This window comes from Zonotrichia leucophrys, chromosome 2, assembly GCF_028769735.1.
Source record: "Zonotrichia leucophrys gambelii isolate GWCS_2022_RI chromosome 2, RI_Zleu_2.0, whole genome shotgun sequence".
In the NCBI taxonomy this organism is placed as follows: Eukaryota; Metazoa; Chordata; class Aves; order Passeriformes; family Passerellidae; genus Zonotrichia; species Zonotrichia leucophrys.
In genome coordinates, this window is record NC_088171.1 from 132,872,256 (window position 1) to 132,892,772 (window position 20,517).

Consider the following 20,517-nt stretch of genomic DNA (forward strand, 5'->3'; position numbering starts at 1 on the left):
TTGGTTTTTAGTCTCTATATTTTCCTTTTTTGTCTTAAAGTGCTGTCAATAGAGAACTACGAGTAGTGTTTTCCTACCTTCCTGCCTAAGCACAGGCCAGTGTTTAATGGAGCTAACCTCTGGTAATTCTAAAGCCAACATCACAGTAACAAGCAGACAGATGGAACATATAATATTCATAAATTATTGATTGCAGCTTCCTCATCCTTCACAGTAAGCTCTTCAAAGTAGGGACAGTTTCTTGTAAGGATCCAGTCCAACAGGGAGATCAGCAACAGCCAATGTTTTGTCAAATCAGTTCAGTTTTCTTCTCTGACAGAGTAGCAAACTTAGCATTGATGGGGAAGAGGAAGACGTGCCTTTTACCTTGACCTTGTCAATGTATTCTGGTAAAAAACTAGAGATATATGAATATTAAGCTACTGCAAGATGGGTACCAAACTGATATGAAAGCTGTTCTCAGTAGTTACTAGTGGATCCAGAATGGCCTGGACCCAGTATTTTAATTGGCAGCGGGACGATGATTTTAGTCTGCGAATTATACCAGTATGAGAGGTAAATTCAAACTAAATTTTAGAAATCAGGGAAATGTCTTGGAAAAATAAAATAAAATACAACAGAAGAAGGCAAGTTTCTTAACTGTGGCATAAATATTCAACCTACAAACTAAGGGTAAGAAATGCTTATGCAATAATCTTGGAGAAAGGCTTTATAAAAGTGAGTAGAGTCACAGGCAGACTGTGACTCTGCAGTGTGATTGAATGTGATTGAATGTGTACGAAAAGATAAAAGATACCAAGAAGATCTGCTTCCACTTTTGAGGGGGCTATATCACATTTCCTCTGTTTGCAGCCACCCATTAATAAAGTCATTGTAAGCCAAGTTGCAACTGGGTGCAGCCTGAATCAGAGGCAGGAAGACTCATTGTATTTTGGGTGTCTCTCCTACCACACCTTATGCTGCCTTTTCCACACCTCTTATAATCAAAGAAACAGTACAATAGTTTCTGGTCCCCAAAAATCATCTCATCAACTGTTTGATAAAAATGTGGCTTTTAATTGCATTGATAGTGAATACTTCACAGAATCATAGAGGGGTTTGTGTTGGAAGGGACCTTATTTTGTTCTGAGCCCTGCCATGAGATGTATCTCATCTGCCATGGGCAGAGATACGTCTCACCAGATGAGGTTACTCAGTGCTCTATCCAACCTGACCTTAGACACTTCAGGGATGGGGTATCCACAACTTCTCTGGGCAATCTTTTCCAGCCTCACCACCCTCACAACAGAGATACTTTTTTTTTTCTAATATCTAATCTAAACATACTCTCTTTCAATTTTGGGGCCATTCTCTCTTGACCTGTTACTATGTGCTCTTGTAAATAGTCTCTGCAGTAGTAGTTTTGGTTGGCTTTCTGCATTTTCAGAATTCATACTAAAATGTGGTTGCTTATATGCAAGTGTAACTGCAAGCAGTTGTTCCATAGCAAAGTTGTACAAATGTACTCAAAACAACATGTAGGAAGTAATGTATGTATATATTATGTAGGTGGAGAAGAAAGAAGCCAAATGCCCACCCAGTTTCAGTTGATCTGTTTCAAATTAATTGCGTTCATTTATTTTTAAGAAAGGCATTTAATGTTTTCATAGTTGTCTGTTTGAGTAGGAAATGCTAACAAGATTGTTGGAGAGGTTAACTGAAGAGCTGCATCCTGTGTGTGGAGGCTCCTTTTACATGGAGCCAGTACTGTTTAATGGCTGCAGGTATGCACATGTTGGACTTAAGCACAGCATTGCAACAGATAGTTTAGCATTGAAAGGCATTAAAAAGGACTGCCTATCAAATAGTAGTAGCAAGCATCAATAATTTTAGTGTTGTTCTTCAGATCTTTCATTATAGTCTTACAGTTAATTGAGTATATTCTGCAGGTATTGAAAACAAATTTCCTGAATAATTAGCTGATTTATTGTTTTCGTTTGTTGACTGTACATTATTAATAATTGGTTTCCTGAATTTATTTTCTTAAATATTTATATAGATTTTTAACATATTCCTTAAGTATCAGAAAAGGTGCTAATTTATATATGTTCTTAATTACTTGTTACAATCAAAGTATGGCTAATAAAATTTTGAATGTAAACCAATTTTCAATGAAAAGCTGCTTTTCATGGCAACTCCTAGAAAATTTGAGGGATTTTCTGCTTCCAGTCAGAATATATATTTAATAACTATTACCAGACTTCTGGTTTGGAATCAGGGAAAGATAGCAATAATTAAATGGGTATATTTTGATGTACTTAAGAATGCAGTATATTTTGGGGTTTTTAAATTTTGCATGCAGCATAAAATGAAGTTATTCATTTTAATGCGTCCTTCTTGTTGGCTTAAAGCTGAAATATAGTTGCTTGAAAATTAATTTACCCCTCATGAATGACTGGTTGGATTATCTTCGTAGCATTAAATGTCAACCCTGAGCTCAGAGCACATTGTGTCTACAGTAAAAAGTTGTCCCTGAGCACTTAATGTTGTGTTAAATGATGATGTGTCCTTTGCAAATGTATTATTAGTGTCAAGCTGTTCCGTCTCTCAAGATTGAAAAATGGTCAGTGATTTGAGCTGCCATTAAACCTGAATAAAATAGAGAGGCTGTGGGGGGTTTTCATGCCTTTTCTTAGTACAGACACAGTCTTGTGTAGGTATAAGACATATAAAAATCTTCCTGTTAACCTAAGACTCTAAAAACTCCCTTTGGAATCACAGCAATTAAAAAGAAGAAAATCTTACTTCTGCTTCTCAGGAAAAGAATGGTCATTGAATTTATCTGTGTGACACTCATAACACAAAACACAATAATAAATACTTGAGAGCTTGATCTTGTTTCCATAGGTGTGAGCTAGGGCTGTGTTGCCAATTCTCAGATAGAGGTTATAAAACTGTTACTGCTGTGTGGTTTGCCAACTGATTTTTACTGAAGTTAGGCTTGAAATTCCCATGGAACCTTGTTTTTCTGAGTTTCCTCAACATTCTAAATAAATAGTTATTTTCAGAATGAAGCAGGCATATTGAAGATGTTTTCTGTGAGAGTAGTTTCACATTGAAATAAATTCTATTATTCAGTGAGTATACAATGACTGAATTAAAATCTCTCAGAGATCATAGAATTAAATACTTGTTCATGCACTTTAGGAGGCAGGTGTGTAGGTGCTTCTGTGGTTTTCAATGGTGTTACAAAGCACTTTAGAAAACACTTCTTTCCCCATGACACCTAACTTGCTGGCATTTAGAAAGGCACTTAAGGCAAAGTTGTACTGCTATGTATGAGATGATAGAGCTCAGTTTTGAGCTCATACTCAGTTTTTCTTACATCCCAGGGCATGTAAGAAAATAAATGCTTGCCTTTACTCCTACTAAAACACAAGCTACTCTAAAGTTAGGGAATTGATGGTAGTACAAACTGATTTGAACCTTTTAGTCCATTGATTTGGTGTTTGCAGACCCTACTGAATTCCTTGGGTGCACTTTAGTTCCATTGCAATGGTGGCATTAAGGTACTTCAGGCAATGTGAATTTATGGCTAAATTCTCTCAGCTGTCAGCCATTCAGCTAGTTCTATGGAATTGATTTCCTGATAGTTGAAAAAGGCAAGTGCCATACATATGCAGAAGAAAACAAGGAGGACATGGACATACATCTAGTGAAGGGTCAGGATGTCCATTTGGAGTGCAGCATGTACAAGAAAAGGCTGAGAGAGCTGTCTTTACAGCTTTAGGAAGAGAAAGCTGAGATGTTACTGCTGTTTACAAGTACTTAATAGATTGAGGCCACAGGCAGGGTGAAGCCTAACTTTTCTCAAAGGTGCACAATGGTAGGACAAAAGGCAAGTTAGAGAATATTTTCAGTAGGTAGGTGAAAAATATTTTTACTAAAAGGATGACCAAATGTTGGGAAGAGTTTCTTAGGGAAGTTGTGGAATCTCTACCTTTGGAAATACCAAAAACTCAGCTGGATAAGCTCACCTAGACTTGCTCTCAGACTCACTGGTGCTGACTTTCAGGTTGAATGCAGTTTAAAAACTGGCTCTGTTCTGAGCAGAGGGATGGCTCATATGACCCCCAGGAATGTCTTCTAGCCTGTCTCCTGAGAGTGTAGCTTAAAGCAGGACCATAAGTGGTACAGGGGAGCTGTTCTGAAGAGGCAGTGTGCTAATTATGGTACAGAGTGCAGGGGCTCTGTAGCACAGGCATAGCTAACTGGCTTGGGAACCAGCACCTCATAGCTGGGCAGGGATGGAATTCAGGCTGTGGTTTTCAATGCAATTCACAGTCTCTTCAAGGCTCTGGGATTTTCTCTCTGTAGTACTAATGATACCAAAGATAATTACTTCAAAGGTAATTTGGCTGTGTTTTTAATGTCTTGAATCAAGATAAAGTCATGTAGGGACTGGTTCTTCTTCTCTGTTTATCCCTTAGAGCTATTTCCTTGGTTCATATTTATTCTCCTTAACCTTAGAGCTGAAGCCAACCCACCTGACTTGGGTTCTGAACATCTCTAGTTGTTCTTGACAGTGAAACAGGCAGCACCAGGGAGCTCTTTAGGTTGTGCTAGGCTGCTGTCACTCACTCTTTGGAGAAGTCTCTCTGTGGGAGTTAAAGAGAGACCTAAACTAGCAATTACCTAAAACTGAACTCAGGTGTAATGGGTGTGATATTCTGTGTCTTGCATATAGGGAGGTTGTGGAGGATGGCGTGACTGAACCTTCCTCCATCCTGGGCCTTTTTCCATGCTAATGAGATCTAATTCTCCCTTACCCCTGTTACTGCAGGTAAAATGATGGGATGCTTGAAGTCAAACCCTGAAAAGACCAGAAGTCCATTTTCTTGCTGTGTTTGTTCTATGGGGTTTTGTGGAGGGTTCCTGGAACCTTCACTAATTCATATCAATAATCACGATAAACCAATTGATTTCAGCTTAACTAGGTGTGTGATTTCACACTTGCAGTTTGTCAGTAAGTCTTGGCACAATCTGTCTTTAGTTTCTAATTAGATATGTATGTATTTTAGTATGGTTTTCAGTATCAGTTACAGTAAGGTACTTTAGTTAAACTGCTACTGGTAACTAAAATTTACCCTCTAGTTGTAGTTTTATTGATCCTTAAGCAGTACTTTAACATATGAAATGGATTGCTAATGTACGGAAAACATCTTACTAATGTTCTGAGTATGACTATAATACCAGCACAGAAAGATTCAGGACAGCAGTTTGTTGGTTGTTACAAATTATACTGAAAGTGTTGAAAGGAATTTTAAATCTGTAGCGTGATTAAAAAATTTAACTATCTGTCAGGTTTTTTGGCCTGCTGTAAATAACTCATCTTCAAATTATTTGTCTGAGTAATTAAATTTAGATTGCACATTTCTCATTTCAAATATTTTGACTCTTATCTATTTGGTTTTCCATTGTGGTTTAATTGATGTGGTCTATATAAACGGACAATAAATTTATATACCTTTGTTATAAAGATCAGTCAGTGAATAGAACTTGGTATTCATCCCAGACAGAATTATGATTGAATGTATTTGCAAGATTAAAGCTTGAATTTACTTCTTTCTAATTAAAGGCAATTAAAGATTTGCAGACACAAATAAAAGACAATGAATTGAGGAATAAGTGTAGAAGCAAGTCCATTTGCAGGTGAAAAGAAGTGCCTTTGAAGCAGAACCAGCTGTATTTTCATTGAAAGAATAACAGTTTAGGAAGCTTTTCTGCATGTGCTTGCTTGATAGCATAATGTACTCATAAGCAGCTTACGCAGTACAGTATTCAGAAAATAGCAGTGCATTAATTTTTAAAGTAGCAAATGCAGGCGAAGAGCAATGCTGCCACATGATGATAATGAAGGTGGATATTGTAAAGTCTGCTGAGAGAAAAGAAAGCAGGGAGCTCCTGAAATGTGAACATTTATAAAACAATAACTAGATATTCATATGATAATAAGCTTGGACAGCAGCATCAACAAAGGCCAAAGATGCAGTTGTGTTTCTGCTTAAGCCTGATGAATTGAAAAGCAGAGAGGCAGTCTTTAGTCTGTTATTCAATTCCAGTAATGAGCTATTGTTAGAATGAAGGAGTAAATATCTAGAAGGGTTGGAAATACAAGGTTTTTTTCCTCGTGAAGTTATTCTGTAGATTTTTTTCAGGTTGTGTCTTAAACAGCAGCATCTTTAAACACAATCCTAAATGTGGTCAGTTTTCTGTAATACAGTGCTCAACATCCTGCATTCTTGGTTGCATGTATAAAGGAGCTTGGTATGTATGCAGAGGGACAGTGTTGTGCAATATTTCTGTGACACTGCCAGATAGTATGCACAACAAAATTAATCCAGAACTTAAATAACTTGCCTAATTTATACATATTACTTAAGGGTTTTTTGCATTTATCGTCATGCTATTGGAGGTTTTAATTAAAAAGAATACTGAATATACAAGATCAGGTCATCTCTGATCATAATATATTATGGGATCTCAATTTCCCTTGTAAGCAGAGTTAAATTTAAAAAACCTTGTAAAATGCATAGATTTTTATTCCTAGTTACATGAAGAGAAACAAACTCACTTTGCATATTGTATGAATCTCTAATATCCACTCTGAAGGAGGCACCCTTTGTAATTTTTCACAATATAGCTGTTTTAGTAGCTAAAAAGCTCCCTTATCTTCATGCTGTTCTAATCCTACAGCTAGTAAAATAGTCTTCATGTTTTCCAAACAGGATCTGTAAACATGGCACAGCTCACTTCTGGTGCCCCTGAGGTCACTTTGCCACCAAAGGAGTGGAAAAGAAGGATGGAAGGAAGGGAGGAGGTGCCAGGCAAGCTCTGTAGAGTTTCTGACAGGCAAAGGCTACTTCAGGCACTGGATGGGAAGGTGGATGGTCTTTGGAGGCACTGTCAGGAAGCAGGACAAGCAGAGAGCTGCAGTCAGGAAAAATAGTTGCCTTATCATGGAGTACTTAAAGTCTTTGGCCTTAAAAATAGAAAGGAAGTGATGGACCTGAAAAAGGAAAGAAGTAGTGCATTTGTTTAAAAATGAGCAAATAAATAACGGTAGTTATAAAAAAAGTTTAGGGAAGCTGGCACTAGAGAGTTTAGAGTTTGAGGGAAGAGATGACAAATTGATAACAATAATGACTAGTCAAAGAGGTAAGGATTATGTTTAATAAGAAAAGTAAGATTTGGTCTGGAAATTTTCCAGTGGTATCTTTTTGGCTTCTTCTTGCCTTCGTATATTCCATCAGGAAAACTTGGTGTCTCAGATAGGCATCAGATAAAGCAGACAAATGGGGCTTTGTCTGATGAGTCTGTCTCAACTGGCTTTGATGATCACTTCCTGAGAAGAAGAAATAGCTTAAACTGATGACTCTGACAGATAAATGTACAAGACAGCTTGCAGGATAAGTGAGATAAAGCTAGAAGACATTGAGAGTGTGAATATACTTATCCCAACTGGTTGAATTTGCAAGCCCAAAAGAAGGGAGGCTGTAGGGAGCCTGTATTACTTTTTTCTGCTTGTTTTCCAGGTGGTAATGATCAGTATTCACGTGACAGGAGCTTTGCATTTCATTGTTCTTTGTAGTCCTGTAGTGCAGATGTCTTTCCCAAGGCCTCAGAAAGTTCACGAGTTTTAAGAGTCTTTTAGTATGATTGCTGAATCTGGTTTTCATTACAAAGAAGTCCACAGATGCCCTTTTTAAACTTTTGTACTTGATGGACTCAGACTGTTTCCCTACTGTATTTTTTTCCTTTTGGCTATTACATTTAGCAAGGAGAGTGGTAAATTAATGGCAGGTGCACGGATTTGGAGAACTACCAGTTCTAGAGTCATCAATGAAATAGCCTGGTTGTTACAGGAGGGTGAGTTGTTCATATCAGACTTAATATAAATCTGGAAGTATTCTCTAGGTAAATAGAATTCAGTCTTAGCTCTGGCCATAATACTGAAATAAGGAATAGCAGGGTGCCAGAAACCAAGTGAAAGAGCACCAGTAAGCTTTGGATGAATAAACATGGTTCTACCAATATATGTATTTCACAAACTGGGTCTGCTATGCAATATTTGCCCCTGCTCACGTCACCTTCGCACTTGAGCTGTGGAGAAGAGGAGGGGGAATGGGCAATGGGAGGAAAGGGAGGTGGGTTTTACTAGCTGACTTTTGTCCCATTCCTGGTGGACTTTATCAGGCTTTCTAATTTTCATTATCTAGTGCTGTTGCATCACTAGAAGGGAAATTTCTGACTGTCTTGTTTCCTTTACCCCTGATGGAAGAGCAGCAAACGTGAATTATGAGAACTGAGATTGAACTTAGAGCTTGTCAGTTATATAGTTCTAAATGAAGATATTTTTCATGCTTAAACATTTCAGATTGATACATTTCTATAGTTTGTTCGCAAGTAAGTAAGAACAGCTGCATCACTTATGAAAGTTGGCTCCCAACAAACAAACAAAAAATTCAAGGCTGGGGTGTGTCTATGCCAAGTTTCAGCCCGGAGTGTATTTTTATGAGTAATAAACTCCTGCCATTTGTAATGGAAATTCTGAAAGATCTTTTAACTATTTCATGGCAAAAGTATGGATGTGAGACTTTAGGGAGAAGAAAAACATTGTTTCTTTGGCTGATGTAATCTCATGACTTAGCCAGTTCTGTGGTTTCTGCAAGTCTTTGTCCAGCTGTTCTAAAAGATTACTGTACTCCTGATGCATCCTATTATCAGATATTACTGACTTCTGAAAAATAATGGTACCGTGGTCCTTTCCTGCTAGTAAGATGTATCGACTGGATGAATATTTTGGAGCCTCTGACATAAATCATCTTTCTGTCATCCTTTCTTCACTCTGTCTTTTGAGTTTGCTTGGATATATGCTGCCTTTTTTAAATTCCTAATACATATGTTTTCAGTTATTTTTCCATTTGTTATTGAGTATTTTTAAGTTATTTCAAGTCTATAATGAATAATATCTGACCAAAGAACAAAGAACAGTATGGAGACCTTCCCAATATATAATCCGTAGGGCTGAGGAGAGATGATATAATGAAGGCAAATTTGTAATGTGAGTTCAGGATTCATGTTATGCTACACAGACCATCTCTGTATTGAGTATGAGCAGGGTAATACAAGGAGCAGACAAAGCCAGAAGTGGGTTTCCATGAATCCAGTATATTACTAGAAAGAGACACATTTCAGTATTTCATCACTACACAATAATATCCCAGTTTTCAACGTGGCCATAAAATGAGAAGTTTGCATTATTGATTATGAATATAAAATCACATCTGCTTGGATAAGTGGGATTTTTGTGTACAAACCACTGGACAAAGTTTTAAAGGAAAGGTTAAACTATTTGACTGTAACAGTAATGAAAGCTAATGTACAAGTAGGTGAACTTAGTGATTTGAAAAAGGCCAAATACTACTTTAAGCATTATGGTTTAGCTTTGGAGTTAGGCATAAAGGAAAAAAAAGATAGGTATGCATTAGGAGGGAAAAAATAAAAAGGACTTTTTTAAAAAGCCAAAGCAGTTGTACTGAGGCTGTATGCCTCTGAGCAGTTTCTTCAGAGTCTTCTTTTTCTTCTCCTTTTGTGACTGTATCTGTACCTTGACTTCTGTTAACCTAAAGAAGCTATGGTTCATAGTTCATGATAGAACACTAACAGGCCTTTCAGACAGCAGAAATATCCCTGAGAGATATCAGGTTTTTTATGCTTTATTATTAAGTTGAGATAAATGATTTATACCATTTCTACCATTTCTGAATGTTTACATGTCCTCCTCTGAACTCAGTTCATATGGACTCAGTGTGATCAAGCCCTGGGCTACACTCTTTGTGTCTTCAAGAGATAGTTCCTGTAACTTGAAGGAAGTTAATCTAGAAGATTTTGTGTAACGTGTTTCTACAAGGAGATGGTGTCAAGCAATGATTTTATTAGCATTTACTTAGACTGATCTCCATATCTCTGAGTTCTGATACCTGCAAATAATGTTCCAGTTCAGAATTACAAACCTTTACATTTACCAGAATGTCTTGTCTTCCACATTTATATGTGCATTAGAGGTGACTAAGCAAGAAAAATTCTAATGGAAATTTTTGTTCTGATTTCAATGAGAGGGAAAAGTATAATCTACCTTTAATCAACTTATTTGCTAACTGATTCCTATGGAACAATTTATTAAACATTGTAGTAGTGGATATCTATCCATAGATGTATTTCAATGTCACTCTGGAGTAACAGATTCTACACTGATTTGTCAGATCTTGTTTCTGTCACTGTCTGTGTTAAGTGTGGCTGTTGCACAGATTGAATCCCTGTGTGACAGAGTAGCTGTTGTTTAAAATGCTGGACTCTGAGGTGTTTTTAATATGTTGAATCTAACTTTTCAACTGAAATAAATGCTCATATTCTTTGTATTGTTTTTACATTGTTTTCATTGAATATGCTTTTTTACTCTAGGGAAACAAGATTATAAGAAAACCAGGCCTATGTTAAGAGCTACAAGATTAAAAGCAGAGGCCAAGAAAACTGCACTAGGCGTAAAGGTAGAGACTTCTTTGATAGCTTAAGCCACCTTTGTGTTTGTTTCTTTTCCTCATAGATGTACTGTGTGAATATTGATTTCTGAGAGATATTGTTTATGACACTTGAAAATCTAAGTAGAATACTAGAATCTGAAATATTTATGATTAACTGCTTTTACTTAACCATAAAATGACTTGAATATTTGAAGTGCGGAAAGATTTTACATAGTCTGTGTCCTTGATATGATCCATGTTTACTTTAAGGTTTAAAAAGTAAACCTTTTTGTGTGGTTAGAAAGTTGATGGTTTCAGGGAGCCTGTCTACACACAGAACAAATTCTTTACTATTTCATATAGTTAGACAAATTACAATAAACATTTCTCATGTTCCTCTTCTCATCCTATGCTAGTAGTAATTAAAGAGTGGGTTTGTTAAGTATTGTTAATTCTCAGCATTATTGTCTTAGTCTGCATCCTTGTGAAGTGTTTCTGACTTGGAAAAAGAAGGCTTAACTAAGAGCAAAGGAAAGCATATGGAAAGGTACTAAATTTTATTTTGAAAGTGTTCCCTTTTCAGGCAGGTATGAAGTATAACAATTACTTTGGATCACAGCTGTGAATATGAGCAAGGAGGACAATTAGAAATATTCTCTGTTATCTACTACCCAGTATGTCATCTAAACAGGATCTATCTGAACACACATTATTTATGTTGCCTCCAGTATTTTTTCCTCAAATTGTTTTTTTTTTTTTATAAATCTAACTGATACACTATTAACTTAACAGCAAGAGCAAAACCTGATGAAAATAAAAAAGTAGATCCATTATCTGGGTATTCTAGTAAAAGAAACTTCAGAAATGTTAAAAGGAGAACATTTTCTTCTTTCTGGCAGATGAGAAATCAATTTTTTCAAGTTATAGCTTATAGCAAATGCCAAGGTATTACTACCAAGCTGTAACAGCTGTTAGGCTGCCAGATGATGTATTTGGTTGTCTTCCAGAATTTGCTATTATAATCACGAAACAGTGCTTTCTTTTTGCTCCTGATTGCTGATCTCGATCAAGCATTACCGTGTGATGCAGTATGTTTTCACAACATAATCTCCTCAGTTAGTGCTGTGTGTCAGGTTTTAATGAGAAAAAGTAGATTGCCTTTTTTGTTTAAAGGATAAATTATTAACCTTTTGAGTTCCTTTTCCTTCCTTTCTTATTAAATTTTCCTTTTTCTTTTCATTTTTCTTTCAATGGCGTGACCTTTTAAAAGTGATGTTCTACTTGGAGGCTTAGTGTACAGCCTAATTCTTTTAAAATGAACATGTTTTTTGCATGTCTTTCACAAGTGAGAAGAGTATGAGATTTAGTCCTTCAAAACCTGTTTCATTTCCTTATTTTCTTAAGTAATTCTTTCCTAAAAATGAGGGTGAATGGGAAAGCATATGTGTAATAATATAAATAATGAAGAATTGAGGATTAACAAATAAAGGACTTTTGCCATTAAGGTGCACATGTGCTCTCCTGGTCCTGAGTGGATGTGTTTCTGGGGTTCTGCTAGTTGCACTGTGTGATGTCTGAGGTTCACAATTCTGCTTCTGCCTTTAAAAAAAAAAAAAATTATATATTTTCTTCTGGCTGTAATATTTTTTGTGCTTCTGGACCTTAAAAAAAATCTGGATCATTCCCAAATACATCACAGTAATTTGTTTTGTTTCCAAATTGCTGAGAAAAACTGACAGAACTGAAGCAAAAAGGAAAGTAAGTTGGGCACCTTTCCCTATGGGGATCTGCTTGTAGGGGAAGGAAGGCAGGGCTTTTAAATGCATCCTTCTCACTGAGCCTGCTTAATGCCAACAACTTCAGGCTTAGTAAATGTTACAATACTTCTACCAGAACGTGTGCAATTTCTGTAGAGTAAACTCTGCACTTCTGCTTACAGAGCCCAGAGTGCTCAGCATGGAAGCGAAGTGTATTTAATGTCTTGGGGTAAAAGTGTGTACTTCTTCCCACCTCACAGTGACAGCTCGTCACCCTGCTCAATCCCTCCAGCAGCAGAACTTCACTATGGGCAGTAGATGCTCCTGGAGCATCTGTAGGGAAATCTCCATTACCCCTGGAGAGGCTGCTTAGTTGTGAAGCCCCATAACCCCTCTCTGGAGCACGACTTGTTTTGCTCAGTCCGGCGTTAAGATCCTCCAGCTGCCAAGTGCCATCTTTTTACATCCATCCTCCACACCTATCCGAAATCCTCCTCTCTTGTTTTCTGGATAATTTTTGAAATAATTCTTGACAACTTATGTCTGCTGTGACAGCAGCTGGCAGGACAGACAAGAACACAATTTGTTCTTCAGATCCCTTGACCAGTTGTCTCAATGCCTTGAGGTCCCGCTTGATCATCCTTAGTCTTGCTGGGACTTTGTATGTGTCCACCTGGCAAACCAGTAGGCAATGGTCAGTGGGCCATGCCAAGCTGGGAAGTTTGTTGGTGATTTTCCAGAGGCTCACACACGTCCCTATGAGCTGGGTCCAGTTGGCATATTGGGCCCTCCATTCCTCTCAAAAGGGAGTCTCCAATGACTATTACCCTTATTTTTTTCTTAATTGAGGAGGTTTTGATGTGCAGGGTAGGTCGCTCTGCCCTAGGCAACCCCTCTAACCTGGATGGATCTTCATCCACATTCTCATCTCCCTGGTCCTCAGATTCCAGGGTCTCATATCTGTTGTTTAAGGGCACCTGGAGAGGTGAGGTAGGTCAGCAGGGAATTCACCTGCCACCCCAAGCAGAAAACCATTTCTACTCCCCACTGTCTCTTAAGAGCTCCTCCTTTTCCCTGGGATGAGTAATGCTAATAAGTAACACGATTCACCTTCCAAAGGTTGAGATTTTAGTCTTTTTTTATTATGTAGGCCCTAATTCTGTCATTGCAATAATAAGTCATAGCAATTGATTGACTTAAATCTGTGTTGAGAAAAAAAAAAGGTGATATAGCTACAATGCATTGTAATAAGTAGGCACTTTAAATAGAAATGTCCAATGTTCTTGTAAATCTTTGAGAAGAAACCAGACACATATGTGTATTTGGCATGTACTTTGTCTATATGTGTATTTATTCAGTACATGATGCAGTATGCAGCATTTCAAAATAAATTAACCTTTTATTATAAAAAAAGGTAAGTTCAAGCTAATAAAAATATTGCAGAGGAAGGATAAATGTAAAAGTATAAACTTTCTGGGAAAGGGGAATATGTTTGTAGTTCTGTGAAATACATACACACAATAAGCTAACACAATAAGCACCCTACAGTCACTTAAAACAACAGGCTGTTTTATGTCATTGATAACTCTAGGGTTGTTTTGCATTAGTGTCCTGAAGAAATTACATGTCTGCTGTAAACTAAGACTTAATGTAGTATTTAGGGCAGAAAAAAAGAGGACTAGAAAATAGTGAAGGGATTTTAGTCCTTAATTTCAATGAGGATAATGAAATTCAACTGTTGTGTATTTCACCACGAGAGCTGACAACATTAGCTTAAAAAAAGGCCCTATAAATGACATAAAACTTTTCAGAACCAATCCCCAGGAGATTCTTCACATTTCATCGCTGGCATACTAATTAGCTTGTCTTGTCAAACTTTGATTGCCTTGTCATTTTAATGCAAGGTTTAAAGTAACAAAGTTTCTTTCAGTCACTGGCATTTAGTACTTTTTAATTTCCCCAATGAGGGATTTTTATCTGTGTTGATAATGTCAGAGAAGCAGCTGAGTACTAATAACGATCCAAAGTTAGTTCAAGCAGGGTGACCATGCTAGTACTTGGTGTGTCATATTTGCTCTTTAAACATGTTTAAAGATTAAATATTGTAGCAGAGCTATTGTACTGGCTCTGTTTGTATGTGTGACACTAATGTAGACAGTGCCAAAATATATTGTGTCTCTTGGAAAAGCAGGACCCAGTCTCAAGGAACAGCTCCAAGAGAAAGCAATGTGCTGTATGTCTCCTGGTGTTTGGATAAGACAAAATCCTTTGTAGCAGTACCAAAAAGGGAGCCTCTGAGCTTTCTCTGGGTGATTTTGTCGGCCCCCTGCATGGGGCTTGTCCTGCTGGAAGCCCAGCTGTTCATCCTTACCGAGTGGAGCAGGAAGGCCTTTCCACCACTGGTGCTAGATCTGCTCTCATTGGGTGAGGAAAACATGCCAGCAGGAGGGTGACAGGCAGAAAATGGTTTGAGAAGTGTGGAAGCTTGGCCCCCAGATAGCTGGAGTTTAGTATGCAGAGACCAAAAGTTACGGGAGTTCTTGGGGAGAGATTTTTTTCACAGACTGCAAGAACAAATTAGTAGTCCATGGAACAAGTGATGAAGTTTTCTCTCTTCTTGAAAGGTAGGCACAAATCTTAACAGTAGTATTTGCAATGTACCTGCAAAGACATTATTGACTGCAAAATATCACTCCACAGAGAATTATTAGCAACACAGTACATCAATTCAGCTAAGGAAAAAATGTTTCCTAAACAAAGTGAGAGCTTACTGTCTGTCATTCTTTTGCATATCTGCTTCATCTGTTGTGTAGTTAGATACCTCACTATGGAGAGTTTCTTTCATCTGGAACAAGTTAGATAGGAATAGATAACAACACATTCCTGGTGTATTTTAGCAAAAGATATTCTCCAATTTCATGCTATTCATAATCTGCTAAATTAGTGAACTACATTTTTCAAGATACAGTTTCATAGCTTTGTAGAAATTAAGGCCACAAGAGACTATTAGATCATTTGATGTGCACTTCTGTATGTTACAGATCATAAAATTTCATCCAAATACTTTCTGCAAAGTCCAAGCACTTTGTATTGGCCAAAATACTGGGTCTTCAAACCAACTTATGTGTCTCACAAAATGCAGAGCAGATTAATGTGCCAGCAGTGGATAAAGTGTGATATTCCTAGCTATCCCTTTAGTCAGGCTTTGATCCCTGACCTTGAAATCGGAGGGAGGGGAGACAACAAGTAAAAAGAGAAGAACAAAATCAGATGCTTACCTCACCTGAACACATAAGTATTGTAATCATGGTGGTTTGAGATGTGAAGAGGTTGTACCCACCAAAATCTTAGGAGGATTTCCTGTACCAGCTTGGAGCAGTAGACCATCTTTCTCAAACCTTCTTATGTCTCTACTTAGGACCAGTCTGTAGCACTTCAAAGAATAATCAACAACAGCAAAACCTCAAATCCTGGAAACAAAATCAATACAATTGGAGGAAAATGTCAACATCAGAAAACTTTTGATGCTATATAAAAAAGTCTGAGCAGTTAAACATAGGGTGCTATTACTTTTAATAACCTGATACTTGTGTGGTTCAGAATGTAGCACTGTCCATTGGAGTAATCTGAGTTTTCCTAGGGCCCTGAAGGAGAGGTGCAGCTACGAGAGCTGAGTTTGCTGACTCCTGGCAGCCAAGTCCTTCTTTTCACACAAGCCAAAGTTGAAGTATTCTTTCCAATTGCTAAATAAAAACATTTTTTTTTTTGAGGGAGATCAGCTGATTAAGGACTCACAGATATGGAAGTCCATATTTTCCTGAAGAATGTTCAATCATTCGTGCTCCTAGAAAATGGCATGTTAGTTCAAGACTGAACTTAGCTAACTGCAGCTGGGCCTTGAAAGTTTCCTGTAAACAGGATAAAAGGACCCCACACAGTGAAACGCTTTACTTAAATACAGGTGTATATAATTACATGCTGTAACCAAACTACTTCTCATTCTTCTCTATAGTAAAACAAATACTGGTCATCTCCCTGCTGGAAATCCCTCCACCTTTGTGCATCCAGAAATCACACTGAGGGAGTAGTTACCCATGAAATCCGAAGACCTTCTTAGAGTCACAGTTTTTCAAGGCAGAGTACTCCACTTTAAAGTACTGTATGCATCTTTGATACCTGTACACACTATTTTGCATCTAGCTGTTTTAAAATGAATCCTGTTGTTTTGTAGGCATAGAGCCAGGTGTTTTTGATGACTTTCTAATAGTACCTTGTTCTCATTATTTGAGACAACAATGATCTTTCTTCCATCTGAAGTTTTCACAGCAAAAAAATTTGAACCTAAAAGTGTGTAATAAAGTTCATAAATTACTTTTGTTGCCTTCTGTTAGCTGTAGAATGTCTTGCATTAGGAAGTAAACATTCATTTATAAATACAATTTTATTGAAACTCTAAAACATGGTTGCAGTGAATATCCACCTAAAGTCTTCAGTTAAAAACTATATGAGGTAAAAAGATTGTGAGTTCCTATACATTTATTTGCACAAGTGTCCTTGGTCAGCATGATCTTCTTTTCATCTCTTCAGAAAGAACTAGGGAGACTTTAGCAATTCAAAGAGAACAATTTGTGCTACTCTTTCACTTAATTTTAAGCAGGTAAAAATGGTGTGATTCTATTTGAAGGACAATTAAAAAACATGTAAAACCCCCCTGACATTTCCTGGAAGTATGATATTTCTCTATATGAGTAGAATATGATGCTGCCATACATAGTGTCCATATTTTTGTTATCATAGCCAACATTTTTTCCTCACCCCCTCTCCTGATTAATCTTGTTTAGATCCCAGCTCTGCCACTTGCTCCATTAGGTGAATTTGAGGACATAATCCAAGCATTTTGGCTTGAGAGACATAAAACTAACAAAAAATGATAGGAGAATTAAATCTACATCATGCTGTAATGGTATGCATTTCCTTTATGAAAAGTTTCTGGAAAACTTAACCAAACTGAAATCAATAGGGTTCTACATATGCTATTCTACATGTAAGAGAATAAAATAGAAAATTCTGTTCCTGTTCCTTTTCAAAGGCTTCTATGACTGTACTTTGGGATTTGAGAGTAGTAATGTTGTTTCCTAGTGTTCTGTACCATGATATAAAAGAAAAAAAAAAAAGGAGAAAATGCCCTCTGATCATTTTAAGTTTGTTTCTATAGAACTTTTTCTCTATTCTTTAATTATTCATGGTAAAATCCTTTGAGTAAATGGATTTTGCAGAGGATGATGGGGATGATCCATAAAGTGCAAGAGAAAGGGAGCTGTATATGCCAAGCAGGGAGTATTTTAACATTTCATTCTATGCATGACTTAAAATACAAATAGCAAAGCCTGAAAAGTATAAAGCAAATTAAAATGACAATATATATCTATTGTTGCAAATACAGTACAGTGGTGCAGCATCTCATTTGCTATTTACCTTGCAAAATTTATGTTTATAAAAGTCCATAACCTGGATGCAATTCTTAAGAGACTGCATATCCCTAGCTGTGTGCCAGATGTCCTTTGTAAGGTCATTTATTTTATATTTTTGTTACTCTGCCTTTTTCAGTAATTCAAAACTAAGGTTCTTGCATAACTCTCGAACCTGGAGTTTTAGTAAGACTTCATTCCCAGGGATAATAAATACTGATGCACCCACACAGTTCCTAATGGCTGTGCAGGGAAAATAGTATTGTTATCACAGTGTTACTCACTGTGAAACTTAGGCAGAGGAATTAAAGAACAGCTTCTGTCAAGCAGTTACTGGGCAGCCTGAGAGTAAAACTCAAGATTTTCCCAATTCCACTTCCTTTGAAAAAAATTTTTAATGCAAAGGTTCCTGAAAATTTGCTGCTGCTACTCACAGCATTTCATAAGGGATACTGGGGAGGAGGGAGGGGAAAGGTAAACCTATTGTAAAGCAGAAAGCGTGGGAAGTGTGGCATCCAAACACAGAAAAAACTTTTTTAAAATTGGAATGAATTTGCTCTCTGTGTCAAGTGTGAACGGTGCCTGCATTGTGCGGTTTTGTTGTCCACTCTCCTGAGCAGATGGAGCCTGCAGTTGTATGTCACTTGTTTATTACATCCTCTTAAGATTAGTAGCTGTGTGGCCAGATGGGTCTGGGAGCACAGCTGTGGATACAAGGAAATAAATGAAACCTGTCTGATGCTGCCATGCCCTTTTGTGAGATACTGACGTGTTGCAACTGCAACAAAGCAAAAACCCCTTTCCTTTAATGTATGAGTGAATTAGATGTACTTTTTAAAAATCAAATCATGAAATCAGGAGGATGAAGTTCAGAGGATGGTACAATTCTAAGAGGGAAATGTAGTTGAAATCTGCAGCCAACAGCCTCAGCAAATTTGCAGGAGCAATTTTAATGTGGTAAAACAAATTTAAAATACATCTCAATCATCCATATAAAATAGAAAGCAAAGGTTTCTATAGAATAAAGAATACGCTCCTATAGAACATATGCCAACTAGGCAGTAGTATTTCAAAATTTATTAGATGGCATATGTTGAATTATTGATCCAACATTCTGATAAACTATATAATGCATTCATGTAAATGCAAATTAAATGCTGCTCTATAGAAGAATGCCAGATTATGGGCTAGACTTTAAAAAATGAAATGCACAGTTTTAACTCCTTCATGTCAGTGAACACAATGCTGGTCACAAAGCCACCACCGACCTAGAGGTGCTGGGTAGGATTAATCCCACAGTGCACACAGGAGGTACCATCTGCACTCCCTTCTAGTCTAAGGGAAGAAATGGTAATTTTTGGGAAGAATTCACCTGGCCTCTCTTAGAGGACACAAGATGGACAGATTTTTTTCCTTGGACAGTAAAGGGTGTCTTGTTGTCTTGGTTCAGTGTAGGCATCTCCTTTCAGTCTCACTGACAGAATAGGTTTTATGTGACATTTTCTGTACCAATTCAGATCAATTGTTATAAAATCACTGAACTTTTTTTCTTCTCTCACTTTAAATGTACATTGGGATCATTCTGATGTAATTGTTTTGTGGCTTAATGTGAAGCTCAGAATTTGAGGGGAAGTTCTGCTTCTTTCCTTAGAGAGAGAGTGGGATTTGGAGGTACAAACTAACCTTTGGAGCATCTTGAGTGCACAATTTTGGAAGTTCATCATGATGATCAGGAGTCAAGCAGTAGAAGTTGTTAGCTATAGAGTCATACTTCCTGTGAGCTGAAGGGACATAAGGATTTTTCTCAAATTTATCTTTCATCTTTCATTGTCTAGCAAAATGAGGGTCAACTATAGAAAGTGTGCTGTGCCTTACAAAAAACAAAAAATTAAAAATTAGTAATACGGTGTCTTTGAATGAAACAAAAAGGAAAGAAATACAGGAAATAGAAGAAATATTAAGAGGATGATTGTACTATAATTGCATTTTTACAGAGTCCAGCCTTAAGATGATAGGCAGTCACATAATGAGTATAATATGTAGTATAAAAACATTTTTCTGTTTCTGAAAGCTGCTATAAATCATGTATACTTTGGAAGTCTCTTTTATGTTAATTAAGGAAGATGCAGCAAGTTGCAATATTTTATGGGAAGAGAGGCAAGTGCAAATGGTTGTGCTTTTTGCCTTATTGCAGAGCTGAAGAAAGAAAAGTTTCATCCAATTCTGAGGGAGTATGTAGTTCCATGTTGTACTGCATGCCAGGACGTTGGGAGGTAGAGGTAGCAATTTTCATTGACTTCCACCATACTGTGTTTGCTTCATTAAAAAATTACAAATTTTTTGGCAAAGAGCAGTAACATATTGCTAGAAAACATCAAAATTCACAGTGTAAATTCATAACTTAAATTTGTGTTCAAAACTGTGGTTTGTGAATTCTGTCTTAAAAAAGAAGGAATTGAATAATAAAAAGATATAAAGCTCCTATTTCTAGGTAAGACTAAAGATTTTTAAGCTAAATATCCTCTTTCTGATGGTATATCAGACTCACCAAATGGTGAGTGAATGGATTCCACGATTCTACAACACTTGGAATGGTAACCACAACAAAGAAATCAATAAAGTATCAATGCCTTATGGAATTATATTATGTCTGATGTTATTTTGATGTGCATTGTAGAAGAGAAATAATATTTAATCCTGATTAATCTGAAAATATGTTATTATTTCTAA

At 36.9% G+C, this 20,517-nt stretch overlaps 1 protein-coding gene across 4 annotated transcripts in view; it reads left to right on the plus strand.

Moving 5' to 3' along the window:
* The window catches only part of TRIQK (triple QxxK/R motif containing), a 58,468-nt gene that overhangs the window by 34,839 nt on the left and 3,112 nt on the right, over positions 1 to 20,517 (plus strand). For all 4 annotated transcript variants that reach the window (XM_064706519.1, XM_064706517.1, XM_064706516.1 and 1 more), the window contains one exon: positions 10,504 to 10,589. In XM_064706519.1, the coding sequence (XP_064562589.1) occupies positions 10,504 to 10,589 (86 nt within the window). The remainder of the gene's footprint in view (positions 1 to 10,503; positions 10,590 to 20,517) is intronic.